This window comes from Osmerus eperlanus, chromosome 1, assembly GCF_963692335.1.
Source record: "Osmerus eperlanus chromosome 1, fOsmEpe2.1, whole genome shotgun sequence".
NCBI lineage: Eukaryota > Metazoa > Chordata > Actinopteri > Osmeriformes > Osmeridae > Osmerus > Osmerus eperlanus.
In genome coordinates, this window is record NC_085018.1 from 12,210,048 (window position 1) to 12,225,296 (window position 15,249).

At 46.6% G+C, this 15,249-nt stretch overlaps 2 protein-coding genes across 2 annotated transcripts; one reads left to right on the plus strand and one right to left on the minus strand.

Moving 5' to 3' along the window:
• Positions 1–278: 278 nt before the first annotated feature.
• On the minus strand, positions 279–11,043 carry pbrm1 (polybromo 1). The gene is made up of 30 exons (XM_062460393.1): positions 10,927–11,043; positions 10,347–10,498; positions 10,101–10,198; positions 9,869–10,016; positions 9,538–9,687; positions 9,333–9,449; positions 9,176–9,244; positions 8,917–9,015; positions 8,731–8,816; positions 8,564–8,649; positions 8,230–8,446; positions 7,852–7,993; positions 7,644–7,738; positions 7,289–7,568; positions 7,028–7,133; positions 6,220–6,859; positions 5,871–6,082; positions 5,475–5,660; positions 5,042–5,199; positions 4,694–4,948; positions 4,276–4,421; positions 4,033–4,190; positions 3,686–3,869; positions 3,294–3,495; positions 2,795–2,996; positions 2,113–2,268; positions 1,572–1,727; positions 1,067–1,119; positions 734–947; positions 279–537 (listed from the first exon to the last, which is right to left on the minus strand). The coding sequence occupies exons 2-30, from the start codon at positions 10,485–10,487 to the stop codon at positions 374–376; spliced, it is 4,920 nt and encodes a 1,639-aa protein (XP_062316377.1). The 5' UTR covers positions 10,488–10,498; positions 10,927–11,043; the 3' UTR covers positions 279–373.
• A 708-nt stretch (positions 11,044–11,751) lies between these two features.
• wdr77 (WD repeat domain 77) lies at positions 11,752–15,232 on the plus strand. Its single transcript, XM_062460431.1, has 10 exons — positions 11,752–12,005; positions 12,538–12,723; positions 12,841–12,982; positions 13,101–13,150; positions 13,283–13,353; positions 13,530–13,587; positions 13,690–13,761; positions 13,859–13,967; positions 14,127–14,195; positions 14,306–15,232. Exons 1-10 carry the CDS (start codon positions 11,921–11,923, stop codon positions 14,460–14,462), a joined length of 999 nt encoding a protein of 332 aa, XP_062316415.1. The 5' UTR covers positions 11,752–11,920; the 3' UTR covers positions 14,463–15,232.
• Positions 15,233–15,249: the final 17 nt, after the last annotated feature.

Sequence of the window (15,249 nt, forward strand, 5' to 3'; positions counted from 1 at the left end):
GTCGGATGCTAGATCTTGAATTCGGTTAGATTTTGAATTCTAATAGACCTAAAGTACAACAAAACACAATGAAATGTAATCCAAGATGCTGTCTATTCTAGTAATTTTGTATGAAAACACTGTTCATTAACTATCCATACAATAATGCACTTGGAACAATACATTTAAAATACAAATACGAAACAGCTTGAACAAACTTCAAACACTTTTTTGAACATTTAAACAAATCCAAACATCTTTTTTTTGTGCCATAACAACAACACTCACTGACATAACACAATAAACATTCAATGACGCTTTTATTTTTTGCGAGCTTTCAACCTTTCCTGTCTGACAGTGTAAGGCGAGGAGGCTCGGGTGCAGAGGTATCGATCTACAGGTTGTAGGTCTGGCGGATGTTCAGGGTGTCCCGCAGCATCAGGTCTCGGAGTCGCCACAGTGCATCTGCCATCGTGTTGTGGGCGCCCTTGCTCTTTAGCCAGTGTGACGGCAGTCGGCTCTCCTGCTCTCTAGTCAGGCGGACGTCTTTCTTCCGAGCTACTCAAGCGTGCACACACACAACACATGATTCATACACAAATACATACTACCATGTCCCCCATCTCAGCAATCTAATACACACATGCATGTCGGGGGAAACAAACATCCATAATGTACTCACGTTAGACAAGAAGATCCCCCTTTTAGCTAGATTTTCTAGGGACTAAGATCCCTGTCACGGAGGAAAACTTACCGGAGAGGGTTTGGTCCCATTTGCTGATGGTGGAGGAGTCTGCTTTAAGTCCTTCGATGTACTTCAGGTAGGCCTCTGAGTGCAGAAGGCGCTGGGGTTTGGGTGGTGGGGACACAAACATGGGTGTGGAGGGCTGCTGGATGGCTGGCTGGCCCACCTGGCCCTGTCCTGGGTATGGTGGTGGGGACTGCTGGCCTGCACCGACCATGCCCATCTGAAGACACAGAGCTGCCATTAGCAGTGATACTCAAACTCATAGTAGTCATCGTTTGTCTTTCCCCAGGTACTGTTTAACACCATTGGGATGCATCATCGGAGTAACTCAGAGATTACCTGTCCTCCATAGGGATTCCCCGCTCCAGGAGCCCCAGCCATGACATTGACACCTGTTGGGAGGCATCCAGCATAGACAGTTACATAGACTTCTTAGCATAAGCCTCTACCCTTCTCGTGGGATTGGGCAGTCGAAATTCTCTAATTAGACAAGTCAGAATGCTAATGACCAAGATTAGATTTAAGAGTGGGGTCGCATGGGCATTTGGAAATCCTCTCCATACCAATGATCTACACTGAATGGCTAAGTTTGTCAGAAGTCTCTTAGGGTTAGATACAGCGAAGCTGTTGCATTGTGTCATAGAGAGAAACATTGAATTCCCAAAGACATCATATCAGCAAGCTAACGATAAAGCTGGGCCTCAGGTGAACCACTGTGACCTCGTCACCGAGGGACCTCAGCCCACTGTACAGGTAGCCCCTCCAGCAAATTAAGAGTGGCAGAAAGGAAGCAACTGCATGGGCTGTCGGGCGGGCCGGCGGCCGAGGGTAACGTTGCGCTTACCCTGGTATGGCATGCAAGGGAACGTGGGCATCCCCGGCGGCAGGAGATGGTGAGGTAAAACAAGCGCCCCCATGTGATGCGGTGGCATGCCAAGTACCATGCCGTTACCATGGCACTGCAGGGGCATCACGTGGGGCCTGTATGCACCCATCATGCCTTTATCAGAAGAGGAGCGGGCCGTGATGCAACAAGTTAACCATGCAACTACAGTGACAGAACTCATGCAGTAGTTAGACAGCATGCATTCATGTCTATATTTAGCGCTACAAGCAGACAACACAGACAATACAATCGGCTGAAAGCAATTACACAGAGATGAGGAAACGTGATCATGCACGTAGTTTACAAGTACGTCTTAATATCCACAAGCAGCTATCACGATGACGCCAGACAACGTCAAATGCTTAAGTCATGAGACGGGGGCGGTGCACAGACATAAGAGGATTACACGGAGTCGAAGGTGGAGGAGGCGGGAGCAAATTAAAAGGGCATGCTAGCAGTTGAGCTTCTTATTCCAGCGTCCTCGTCTGCGAGGGGTTACCTGACACAGGCGTCATGCCGGGATTAAGCATCCCCATGGGGGTCGGGGGGGGCACCACCCCCATCAGCGCCCCTACTGGGGTACCTGCTCTTGGGGAAGCCTGCTGCTGGGCTGCCCTCTCTCGCTCCTGCTGCTCCGCTACTTTGCCTGCCCGCTCTGCAAAAAAACACCACGCTTACTGACCGACCGACAGACCGACCGAATGTGTTATCCGGAGATGTAAAGGCCTTTCATTGGTTGAACATGGCTTAAGTCAAACGGTGTATAAACAATGTATCATAAAGCAGGAAATTCCTGAAAGGAAATCCCGTCTGAAGCTCTAGAACAGTGGTTCTCAAACTTTTTACACCCCGTACCACCTCAGAAAATATTTGACTCTCCAAGTACCACCATTATGACCGACGTTAAAATACAGTAGCGTAAGCCTACCCTATTGAGCTACACACAGTTCACATAGTAACTATCGTGGATGTTTGCATGCGCCCCTACCCGGGAACAGTGAGGTAGTAGCGCGTGCCAACATTTATTTTTGTTTCGAAACCAAAACATTATAGGGAAGGCAAAACTAATTTTAAATCACATTTCAATGATATCATAGTTTTTTATATTTCTGAGATTCCTCCGCGTACCATAGTTTGAGAACCACTGCTCTACACCAAACCCCAACCCGTCCGGCTCTCACCCTCGTACTCGGCCTTCTTGGGAGCCTCCAGGTTCCTCCACTCCGTCCCCACGAGGCGACTCAGCTCCCCGAAGGAGAAGTCCGGATGGCGGGCCTTGATGACTGCTCGCATCTCACTGCTGAACAGGATGTAGCCGCTCATGTTGATCTTCCTCTTGGAGCCCTCCTTCTTGGACAAGCCTTTCATGGACTTAGGGGTAGACTGGAACCAGACACCGGCGGCAACCACATGACAGACAATTGGACACAATGGATGATTGCGGAGCGGAAAGTCCATCAACACTACCAAACGAAATGACATATTCCTCACAAGAGTTTTTAGTGGTTAGTAGTCAAAGATCCTTCGAGAGAACCGCAGTATATTAAACTAGCATCAGCCTGCTGAAACAAAACACTTATTTTGCAACACACCCCAACTAACTAGACTGAGTATGGGCTGCAATATGGTCTGAAGTGATATGGGTTGAACAGAATGCGTACAGTATCCTACTCCACTGACCTGCGGAGGTGTGTAGGGCATGATGTCCATCTCGCTGGACAGTGGGGTCTGGATGTGGGGCAGGGACGTGTCCCCCAGGTCCCCCTCGTCCTCCCCCAGGTCTTCCAGCTCCTCGTCCGTCATGTCGGCAAACTTGGCCTCCAGCTCCTCGATCTTCCTGTCCAGCAGAGGAGACGGCTCCTTCTGGGGCACGATCAACTTCCTGTCGGGGCGGATCGGGGGAGAGAGTGAAGTCGAGGTTTACACCTGAGAAATAATCTTTCAACAATTATAATAATAATAGAAATGACATGCCATTTTGAATCAGTCAGTTAGTAATTCGAGTCATTTGAAACACACACAATTTCCGACCTCCCCAAATGATGACCCCTCATCACCGTGACGCTTCTCACCGAAAATAGTAGATCTCATCCTCCACCACTTTCCCAGAGAGGGAGAAGCGCTTCAGGCCCTTGAACTTCTTCATCTGCTTCTCCGTCTCGATGTAGCGGCTCTCACAGAGCAGCACGTCCTCCTCGGGGACTTCAGTCGGCCGGCACGACAGGTAGTCCTTGAAGGAGGACACTGCACACTTTCCTGTGAGGTTTAGATAGAGTCGAGTGTGGACATCATTGTTTTGAATGAATATATACAGTATTACCACTGTGTATATACAGTACATTATGTATAGAAAGAGACAGGAAATAAAAAAATAAATCAAATTGCAGATATACATCATCCCCAAAGCGTGGGACTCTACCTATGATACAGGTCATGGGACACGCCTCCTCCAGGTTGCTAAGGAACACTTCCTTCTTATAGAACATCTTGGTGGGCTCATGTTCCGTCTCCTCTGGGTGGATGAAGATGGGCCCAAAGAAGTAGGCTGACCCATCCCGCAACCACATCTTCTCGATCCTGCTCAAGAGAAACAGCCATAGGGTTTGAAACCAATGTTCTTGTTCTGACCTTTTTCCTAGCAAACAATGTGTATTGACATTACCTGCCCACACGGTGGCGCACTAGTCCATGGGAGCGTATGTAGACGCAGTCTCCCACTTTGAGCCAGGAGTCGTTGTAGCACAGTTGCTCGTAGTACTGGCAGCCTGGCTCCCCATTGGTCATGTCCATGGACACATCCTCCCTCTCCTGCACAACCAATCACACATATTCACTTCAGGTTATTCATCAACAGTAGAACATTCAATAAGAATAAGTGAACTAAGTAGTACACATGCTTAATCATGCACAAATATTTACATAATAAATATATAGTATACATATATACACACATACAATCTTTACTCGTTTGTACTATACATACACTTTTTCTGTCCCGTTTCCCTGGCGTTAGAATATTTTTTCTGGATTGAGCACAATTAATCTATGAATCTATGAATCTTACTCCAAATGGAACTCACCTTATCCACGACCGCATCTGCACTCTTGCCCTCCTCTGCTATCTCAGAAGGCTTCTCATCTTCATGTTTTGGGGCAAACATAGAGGCAACACGAACTACAGGCAACGGGATGTCACGAGGGACAAACCTCACAGAGCTCACAGGCATGGTCCACATCTTGATCTTTTTGAAGGACTTAGTTTTGGCGGAGTAACGGGATTCACATACGTACACGTCTTCAGCTCTGAAGCCGTCGGGGTGAAGTTTGAAGTACTCCTGAAAGTTACCAGAATGTTTAACATCAAACTAGGATTTTCTGATTTTCTGTGGCAGGCACCTCAGAATGACAGAATTTGACAAATGCCTTACCTTCACAAACATGACCACACATTTGCCCAGAATTTTGTTGACAGGAACTTTGTTGTAGTAGTCACTTTTGAAGACCTCCTTCTCCAAGAACTTGCGCGTAGCAAGATGGAATGTTTCATTTGGTCTGTAGAACCAGCAACCATAAAGCCATTTCTCACCTGTGACATTGGAAACACGATGTGATAAGCAATAGCAACAATCATAGCTGGCCAACTAAAGCACATACTGCTCTGAAACCAGGATGATATCAGTATAGCTAGTAGCTACGGCTGTATGACAGACACTCATACAGGTCTAGGGTGAGGTTCTAGGACGGTCTAGGGGGATAGCATCGTAGCTAGCCAGTTAAACAACCAAAGAGCTCTTAAACGAGCTACGCTAGCATTAGCATAACACGGCTGCCTGAGGATCGGTGAGCCGGGAGGGAGCCGACCTGCGTCGTCCTGCCACAGGCGCTCGATGCAGACGATGTGAGGCTGGAGGTTGGGCTCCGCAGGCTCCACATAGACATAGTCTCCCACGTGGTACATGCTGTCCTTGAAGCTGCAGTCCTGGCTGTAGGTGCGCTGCAGGCCTGACTGCCACGGTCCGGCTGCAGGCTCCCCGCGCTTCTCCGCCTCTGTGGGGATCCACACCACTATACTGTCACATCAAGTATTCTGCAGTCTGTATTAGGACATTATTTAGGATGGTTATCATTCAAACCAGTTTGATTTCTGCATCACACGTGAAGTCACTTCATTTAGGATGTTCTAGGAGACGAATGATTCTGCCTGCCTGGTCAAATAAAGGTTAAATAAAAAGAAAAGAAAAAGAATAGACGGCATACCTTTTTTCTCCTCCTCTCTCTTGACCTTGTCCTCCTCCATCTCCTTGGGCAGCTTCTCCTTCTTCTCCTTCTCCACGTCGCCGTGCAGGTGTTTGGAGGTGTAGCTGAGGGCGGGCGACAGCAGGATCTCCCCGTTCTTGCACAGCTCATCTCGGATGCGGATGAAGAACTGCTGCAGCTCCACGGCGTCCTCGAAGATCTCAGAGTCCGTCCTATGGGCGGGGCAGAAGACATCAACACCAGGCTTTTCACAAACCTAAACTCAGAACAGACATTTTTGTTTCTCAACTTTCGTTCTTTTTGACTATATTAACCAAGAATACCACGAAAGAAAATTACATCCCCATACCGGTGCATGCGTCTGGCCTTCTCCAGCACCTCAAACATGTGATCCTGGAACACGTCCAGCCTCTTGTAGCGCCCTCGGTCCACGTTGGCCCTGATGATCTCAAAGTTGAGAGCCGGCTTGTCGGGGCTGGCGGGATCCGCGGCCGGGATCTCGGCCAGCGAATCGCTATAGCAACGGCCCTCGTCGTCCTGATGGCCGAGCACGGAGACGAAGAGGCTGCGGACGAGCTCCTGGATGAGGCGGGCCACGTCGGGCACGTGGGCGTCCTCGCCGCCCTCCAGATCCCGCCGCGTCTCCAGCAGCACCCGGTGGAGCACCAGGGCGTCGCGGTAGATGAGCGACTCGGGCTCGTTGTAGGTGCAGGCGTTGTTGAACATCAGGACCAGGTCTTCCACCAGCGCGTCCACGTCCTGGTACTTGTTCGCCAGCATGTGGCTCTTGACCTTCTCCATGTCCACCGGCTTCTTGATGGCCAGGTAGTAGTCGGGCAGCTCGGCCCGCGACGGCAGGCGCAGGAAGATGGTGCTGAGGCGACGTCCGCGCTTGTCGGTAAAGTTCTTGACGGCCTCGTAGAGCTCGCTGAGCTTCTGCTGCAGAGGGGTCAGGTACTTGGACTTCTTTAAGGTGAGGCTGCTCTTTCCTGGAAGACAAGGGGAAACGTAGGCCGTGTGTGTGTGTGTGTGTGTCTCAACACTCATGCCTTTCAGATACCTTCAATCAACATATAACGCGGTACATCCAGTATGTAGAGGCTGCAAAGACATGAATGGATAAATGGATAATACATGAATAACAAACAGCAACATACTGATTTTAAGTTTGGGCGAGATCATATCATCCTCATCCAGCAGGGGGCCCAGTTCTCTCCACTTATCCTTCAGTAACTTCTCCAGGATGTCTGCGTCGTTGTACACCTGAACCAAGACCAACATCAGTGGACAGGAGCACTGGGGTCCAAAGACTGTTGGTTATAGTCCTTCAATGTACTGTGAGGACCTCTATCACTCTTATCACAGACAAAATAAACTTAACCTAATTTGCCGGCTTGTGTTCCGATTGGACCGCTCACCTGGGAGCCCTCCTCGTTGTAGTGCCGTGCGTTGCGGAACATGAGCTTCAGGTCCTCCACCATGGAATCCTCGCTCAGGTACTTGTCTGAGCGAATGTTGTGGTCGATGATCCTCAGGTCCATGGGCTCCAGGATGATCTTGTAGTAGTCGGGGTAGTCCTTCTTGGAGGGCTTGACCATGAAGAGGTCACACAGCCTCCTGCCGGTGCCCATCTCTCGGGCTTCGATCACAGAGGAGTAGAGCGTCTTCATGCGGTTCTTCTTGGTGTTCTTCTTGTGGCTGGAAGTGATATGGGAGGTGTGAGGTTCTCAGGTTGTCCTGACGGATGATCGTGCCGTCGTCATGGGTACATACCTCTTCCTCTTGGTGCTGCTGGTGTCGGACATGGTGCAGGAGAGCATGCTGTCACCGTCATCATCCTCTCTCCCTAACAGTTCCTTTCTCTTCAGCTAAAGGACAAGTCGACACACACACACAAATATAAAACTCTCTGAGTACAGTACAGCTGAGCTGTTTTTCCACCCTTCTCCACCCATTTCAGGAGTCCAGAACCACGACTGACCTGCTGAATGTGCTGTAGTTTAAGCGCTCGCTTGTAGATGGAGGAATGGGGCACGTTGTAACGTTTGGCGTTCTCAAACATCAGGGAGAGGTCCGTGTCTATGTGCTCCACGCTCTCGTACTCGCTGTTCTTCATCTTGTTCCTGTGGGGCAAGAAGGGGCTCTCACATGTGGAAAAGGAGGAGATAGAGATATGTCCTGTACAATCCATGTGGTAGTGCAATTATAGGCAATAACAATATGGGGCAATCAGAATTTGTACATATTTAACCTCACCTGATTTAACGATTTATTCATCTGATAGATACTAACATGCCTATAAAACCATAACTTATCCATATTGATCCATACCAGTCCGGACAGATGAGAGTGGCCCTACCTGATCTGGAGCAGGCAGGTGGGCTGGCTGATCTGCTGGTAGTAGTCAGGGTAGTCCTTTCTGGAGGGCAGCTGGAGGAAGGGCTCTGAGATAAGCTGGCCCTGGCTGTTGCGGGCTCCGCGCACGGCTTCGTACAGCTGAAAAATGGGGTTAGCTATGTCTATGTTGGAGTGAAGGCTCTCTGCTTCAGACTCCACCTCGTCATAGTGAACAGACCCTGAGGAAGTCACAGACAGACCAGAAAGATATGTCATCTGAGAAAAGATTTTCTTCCAATGACGATCCAATGGCAATTTCCATTGTAAAGAAACGAGGACAAACAAATGAGACCTACCAGAAAGTATCCCATCCTCATCACTCTCATACTGAAGAGCCATGGTAATGGCTGAGAGACGGTCTCCCTGGGTAGACCTTCTGTTCCTGACACACACACAGATGTTACAGATGGTGGAAGGATTCGGTGTAAGGTCATGTCCTTTAATATTCACACTATGAGTCTACCTGATGCGAATGCTGGATTTGACTGGTTCTGCATGCTCCATCTCAGCCTTTCGTTGAGCAAAAATCTTTTTTATATTATTGGCATCCTGAAATATATGATAAATATAATTATCAGTTTGACCTAAAGTAGCATCAATCAAGAATGATGTTCTTATTAAAGACTTCTTACCAATCACACAAGCTTACCTTGAAAACTTGCGACCCAGGCTCATTGTATGTTTTGGCGTTCTTTACCAGGAGATCTATGTCTTTCCCCATGGCGTTAACACTTCTGTAGAGGCCCATCTGAGAAACAGCAACTATGTAAGCGATTAGTTCATAAACACGTTTGAAATAAAATGTGCCTGTGTCTGATCACTTCAGGCTTCAAGGACTTTGATCCAATTTTCACAGTTAACTAAATCAATGTGTGGTAAAATACAAGTAATTATTCACGGAAACAAACCTGAATCCTCTGGGCGATGATTTTCAGGTCTATTGGATCCTTTATAATGGCATAATAGTCTGGGTATTGCTGTCGTAAGCAGAACACTCATCAAAACTTGAGAGGAAGCTCAGTCAAACATGCAGATTAAAGTAGGAGTGAGAAGAATGGTTCTTACTACTTTTGAGGGCAGTTTGTGGAAGAGCTCGCTGACGAGTCGTCCTGCGGGCTCTGTGTAGGACACCACAGCATCAAGCAGCTGCTCCAGTACCTCTTTCAGGCACGTGGGGGCGTTCTGCGGGTAAAACACAATTACACTCAACTTAAGCTGCTCCAGCTCCAAACTCGGCTTCAGTCCCGTTTGTCCCAGATCCAACGATCACCTCATCCTCATTTGAACCTCCCGGGTGCTCTTGTGCATCGTCTCCATCTTCCTCTTCTTCATCATAATCCCCTCGCTGGACAAACTCGTTCTTGGTGCGCAGGTAGAGGTCCCACAGCTTACAAGCCGCCCTGTACTCAGGAGTCTCAGGCTGCAGGAATAGGACACATCATAAACTCCCGACTGTTTGTTCAAGACCAAGAAAAAGTGATTTCTCTGGAACTGTCACTCACAGGCAAACATCAGTGCATTGTTTGAAAATGGTGTTACATGTTGTTATTACACTGTTTTGTTGGCTACCTACGAGTCAGTCCCTTCACAATTGCGTGTACCTTGTAATATGTCTTTGCGTTGTTGAAGAGGAGCTGGAAGTCAGCAGTAAGCTGCTCCACATCATCGTACTCCTCCATCTTCAGCTTCTGCTGGAGCTTCATCATGTCGATGGGCTGGGACACAACGTGGTAGTAGTCAGGCTGATTTCTGTGGAGAGCAACAGGTCAAATGTTGTTTTAAAATGACGAAGAAACAATAGAAATTATATATGAAATAATATCCCTTCTGTACCTTCTCTTAGGCGCTCGTATGAATAGCTCACATAACATCCGACCCTGGTCATCCTTATAGTCTCTTATTGTGTTGTACAGTTCGTGGCAGACAGCAATCTGTTCACAAGCATTCAAATTACATAACAATACTAGATAACATACTGTTCATTCTGTGAGAACACAAATTATGCAAAACATAAGGTTGACCTTCTATAAATGACACGACTACTTTTACTTAAGAAGCTTAGTAACTGAAAGAACCTACGGGATCCACCGTAGGAATGTTTGAAGTTCTTCTCCTTTTTCGTCCCACTGAAGTCACTAAGGATGAAGGCTGGCCGTCGTCAAAGTCCCCTCCGCTCACACTACTGGAGGGGGACGTAGCCCTTCTCCGTTTGGAGGCCATGACTAAAACACCTGCGAAGAGGCTAATGTTTATAAAGATTCACCATAATTGATCAACAGACCTACTTCAGTTATGGTTCGGAACTCAATGGCCATGCACATAGCCATCATATTCACTTCAGCCAGGGACTGTATTAATCATATTATTGGCTATATTAATTTTCTTTTCAACGTCATCCTCACTTTCATTATAAAAAAATAAAATGAATTTGAAAAGACATTCAAGTGCGGCTTATTTGCGATTTGGGGCGGTTTCCACAACCGCCAGCTTCAACGCCACAGGCTCAGCATCCTGGCGTTTCCAGACAGGTTACTAACTAGCTAGCGTAGTAACCGTTTATAAAGCAGTAAGCAAGCTAACTATAGCCCCAGCATCAGCAGCCTAAGAAAACTGATAGGTAAACAAAGACAGTCAAAACACTAAATTGATAAATACACACCACGGTTGAGGGAATTGATCCCTGTTTGCTAAACAAGAGTGTACCTTTTATATCTTAAATTATTTTATACGATTTGAGAAGGCTGGTTGATATCAGAAAGATAAATACAAATTTAACAATAATATACGACACAGAAAGTCACTTCCGTATCCGTAAACACAACAATTTCACAATAAAAGACTTAGCAGCATGAATTTACAACATTTACTTATCGTTGCATAATCAAGTGTTGTTTTCATTTAAAAAACGTACGACAAATTATAGTAAAGTATACTTATAATATGTACAATATGGTATACACTGACAGTGTGCGGTGATTTATAATAATGAGCAAAGCCTCAAAAACTCTACTTCAGCAATACTGTCTCAAACTTCTATTTTGAAAATAATTGAAGAATTTAAAATCTAATTGCTGTTGACTTGCACACACATTTTTCTCTGCACAAACGCAACTGCACTGCAGACCAGCATTGTACAAAATCTTAATTAATATTTCATATTTCACTACTTGTGTCCACTGATAATTAATGATAATTATCATTATTGCTATCATTTTTCACTGTGAATAAGAATAGGTTAGTGGAAAATAGCTTTAAGTGACTGAGTTTTGTTGGCATTCTTTGTTTGAGAAAATGGTTAAAATGCACACAAAAAAAACAAAAGTTCAATGTCAAATTAAATAGTTTTTTCATGCAATATGTATGGTTTCAATCATTAGAAAAGAAGGTGTTTTTGTTACATCAGTGTACATACAGCCAATAAAGTAATAGTATACTTTGATGGGCTAATACAGTTCAAGTAGTGATGATTTTTCTCAAGCGCGCACGAAACCTGGAAGCGGAAGTTCGAGTTTCACGTGGCTGTTTCGTTGCTGCATTGGAACACGCACAATTCATTTTTTCTTCCTATTAAGGTTAATTGCGACAGCCACACAACCACAGCACTGAGCAAGTATAGAATTTCTTTGCACATATTCAAATTTATTAGTACCAGAATGATCAAGGAAAACCGATGGAATGCACCCCCTAATGCACCGGCGTGCATGGAGAAGCATCTGGACTCTGCGCAATATAGGGCAGGTAAGAAATGCAACAGTTAGCTAGTATTTGTATGTAGCCTTGCACGTGGTGTTAGTAACGTGTACTAGTTAGCAAGCCCAGACGACTATCTGGGTTTGTATCTCTTCACCAAGTTCTTCAAGACACTCGTGTTGATTAGCCATTTATGGAAATAAGTTTGTTATTGGTGGCGTGGCGATCTAAAGGAAAATTCTGTGTTGGATCATAGCTAGCATAGCACAAGTACATTCAATTAGTTAGAAGGTAGGGAGCAAAAAAAACTTTGACCTCGGCTGTTGACGTGACGCGCTGCCAGAACTAACTCCGCCACTCAGGGTCAATTAGGCAAATGTTTTGTTCAAATGTCATTGTTTTCGGTATGATGAGAAAATTAAATAACCATGCTTTGGACGTTGAGATTCGGCTTGTCAAACAAGACGTCACCAGCAGGGCGCGCACAGCTACTAACTTTTCCATCCGTTTGATCCAGTAAATTGTAGCGTTTAGTATCAATCGAGGATTAACTCGCGGTCCGTTTCCTCTTTATCCCTAGACGGTACGCTGCTCCTCGGGGCCTCGAGCCTGACTGGCAGATGTTGGCTGGGGTCTATTTGGGTCTACAGTGACCCAAAACAGTCTCCAAATGAAGGTTTTTGCAAGGCTGGTGTCCAGACAGAGGCTGGGGTTACAGAGGCCAAGTGGGTTTCTGAGAAAGGCGTTCTTGTTGGATCTGACTCTGGTGAGCAGGCAAATGTTTTGCTTTTCTGATCTGATCCACTCCATTATAAAACCATAGAGAATGCCATCACTTGCAATCGATGGAGATTTTTCAGTGTGAACAATGTTGCGAATGCAGGTGCTGTGGAGCTTTGGGAGTTGACTGAGGATGAACGCTTGTTGGTAAACCGGTTCAGCAAACATGAGCATGACCACATTGTAACCAGCGTGAGCTCAACCACTGATGCAAGCCACGCCGTCAGTGGCAGCATGGACTGCAAGTTCGTACACGCCACCCCACCCATACAGATTCAATGTCATTACAACCCAGTATTATGTGCAGACGTTTTTTTTTCGATAAACGTTTTCTCATGCCTCTCCGATTTCTCTCTATTGCAGGATCAAGGTCTGGGACCTCAGTCAGGAGGCGGTGGTCAGCACATACAGCGGTGAGGCAACACATATTCTAGTCCGAGTGTCCTTTGTGCCGTCCAGTTATTCATTGTGGCAGTCAGTTTGTGGCGATCACGTCTGTCAGCCACCTGTCTAGTATAAGCTGAAGTTGCTTTACCTTCACCCAGGCCACTCGATGCCAGTGTCCTGTGTGTCCTGCAGCCCAGCAGATGACTCCTTATTCCTCTCCTGTGGCGAGGTAAGAGCAGGTACTAGGCTGTGAACAGTGGCGTGCATCTGGATTGATGTGGCCTTGTATGGGTTGGTTATTTTCAGAGATTTTATTAAACACATGTAGATCCCTTATGTTCCAACTAGTATCAGTCATGAGGGTTTTTCCCGGTTCTCACTGAAGTCTGCTTTCTGCTCCCCCAGGATGGGAGGCTGTTACTATGGGACCGTAGGAAACCTACCAAACCAGCCAATAGATTAGGTAAACAAAGACAAATCCAGTGTGTTCCATCCATAATGTGTTAGCTTGAATAGTTCCTCTAGTTTTTTTTTTAAAAACTTGATTGGTTTGATCTGATCCCAGATATCGAATCCCCCAGCTGTTGCCCTACCTCGGTGGCCTGGCATCCTCACAACAGGAACACCATTGCCTATGGTAAGGACCAACTACGGAATGAACTACAATACCCATGGTGCCCCAGTGCCCAATTGTCAACCTTACCCTTGCTGTCCCATACTGTGTTATGCCCCAGGTGATGAGTTGGGAAGAGTGACAATGAGGGACTTTCAGGGAACGGAGCCGGGCCAGATGCTGAGTTCCCACAGTCGCAGAGTCTCTGGTTTAGCCTTCTCCTCACACAGGTACACACTGGCTCTGCTCTGCTCCACTCACACAGATGAGTAAAACCTCAGACACAGGCTCACAGGGATCAAACGGTCAAATTGACCGTCTATGCCCTTTCGTGGCATGAACCGCAGATTAGTCTGAAATAACCGACCACACAACCTCTTCTTCCTCAGCGTCCCTATGCTGGCCTCCATCAGTGATGACTGCTTTTTGGCTGTGATGAACTCGGAGCTCAAAGAAATGTAAGTTTCATCCAAACGACGCCCTTACTTTCCGACAGCCAGTGATCCCGTACAAATACCCCCGTCATTCACCACTATTCTGGGGTTGTTTTATCTTCTTCCTGTCGCAGCTTCAGGGACGGCTCCCACCAGGACTTTGTCCGCGGTGTGTGCTGGCTCCCTGGGGGCTCAGACTCCCTCACCACTGTGGGCTGGGACCACCAAGTCATCCACCACACCGTGGGACAGGCCGCACCAGCCACCGGATCCTCCTTACCCCCACCTTAGGCCTACAGGGCTTAGGTCTGAAAAGGAAATCGCTGGAAGAATTGAGATTTTGACCTTTTTCTGTTCCCGGTTAGGAGCTGTAGAGTTTTCCCAGTGTCCCTAGTTTTATATATCAATTTACCAATTTTGACAGAAAAGACAAATTGGTATAGAGCAGTGAATGGCTCAATATGGAGAAGTGACTATGAATGAAAGGGGTTTGGCCAACATAAGATGTATTTGAACACTGAAGCCTGCCGGGTCAAAACGTTTGGGTTCAGTCAAGGCCACTTTGGTGATGGAAGTCTGTGAGCCGTGTGAGTGAGATGCTGGCTCTCTAATAGGATTACATAGGTGGCTTAGACTTGTTGTCAACTGAAGATAAATTGGTACCATGGCTTATCCATGGATTCTGATACAATTATACAGTGGACTCAAAGAACCTGGTCTTATATTTTACATGGATTTGCCTTCTTCCCAAATGGTTGTTTGGACCGACTTACGATGTGTGTATATAACAAAAAGGATGTAAATATAATGCATAGTTCAGTCTTTACTGCAGTGCTTCTGTAGAACTGGGACTTCTCCTCGTCTGGCGTTTTGGTTTGGTGTTCTCAATGTTCAAATGCAGATACAGAACCATACATCACTGCAATGTACGTGTTTAACGACTGCTCCATGGTTTGTATGTACTGGAAATGCCTTGTGTTTCTGGGGAAATAACCCACATTTACTACACTTACATGCCATCTGTTTATCCATCCTCTAATAAAAGTAATGGCTGTATGATATTTGCATTGTGACATTA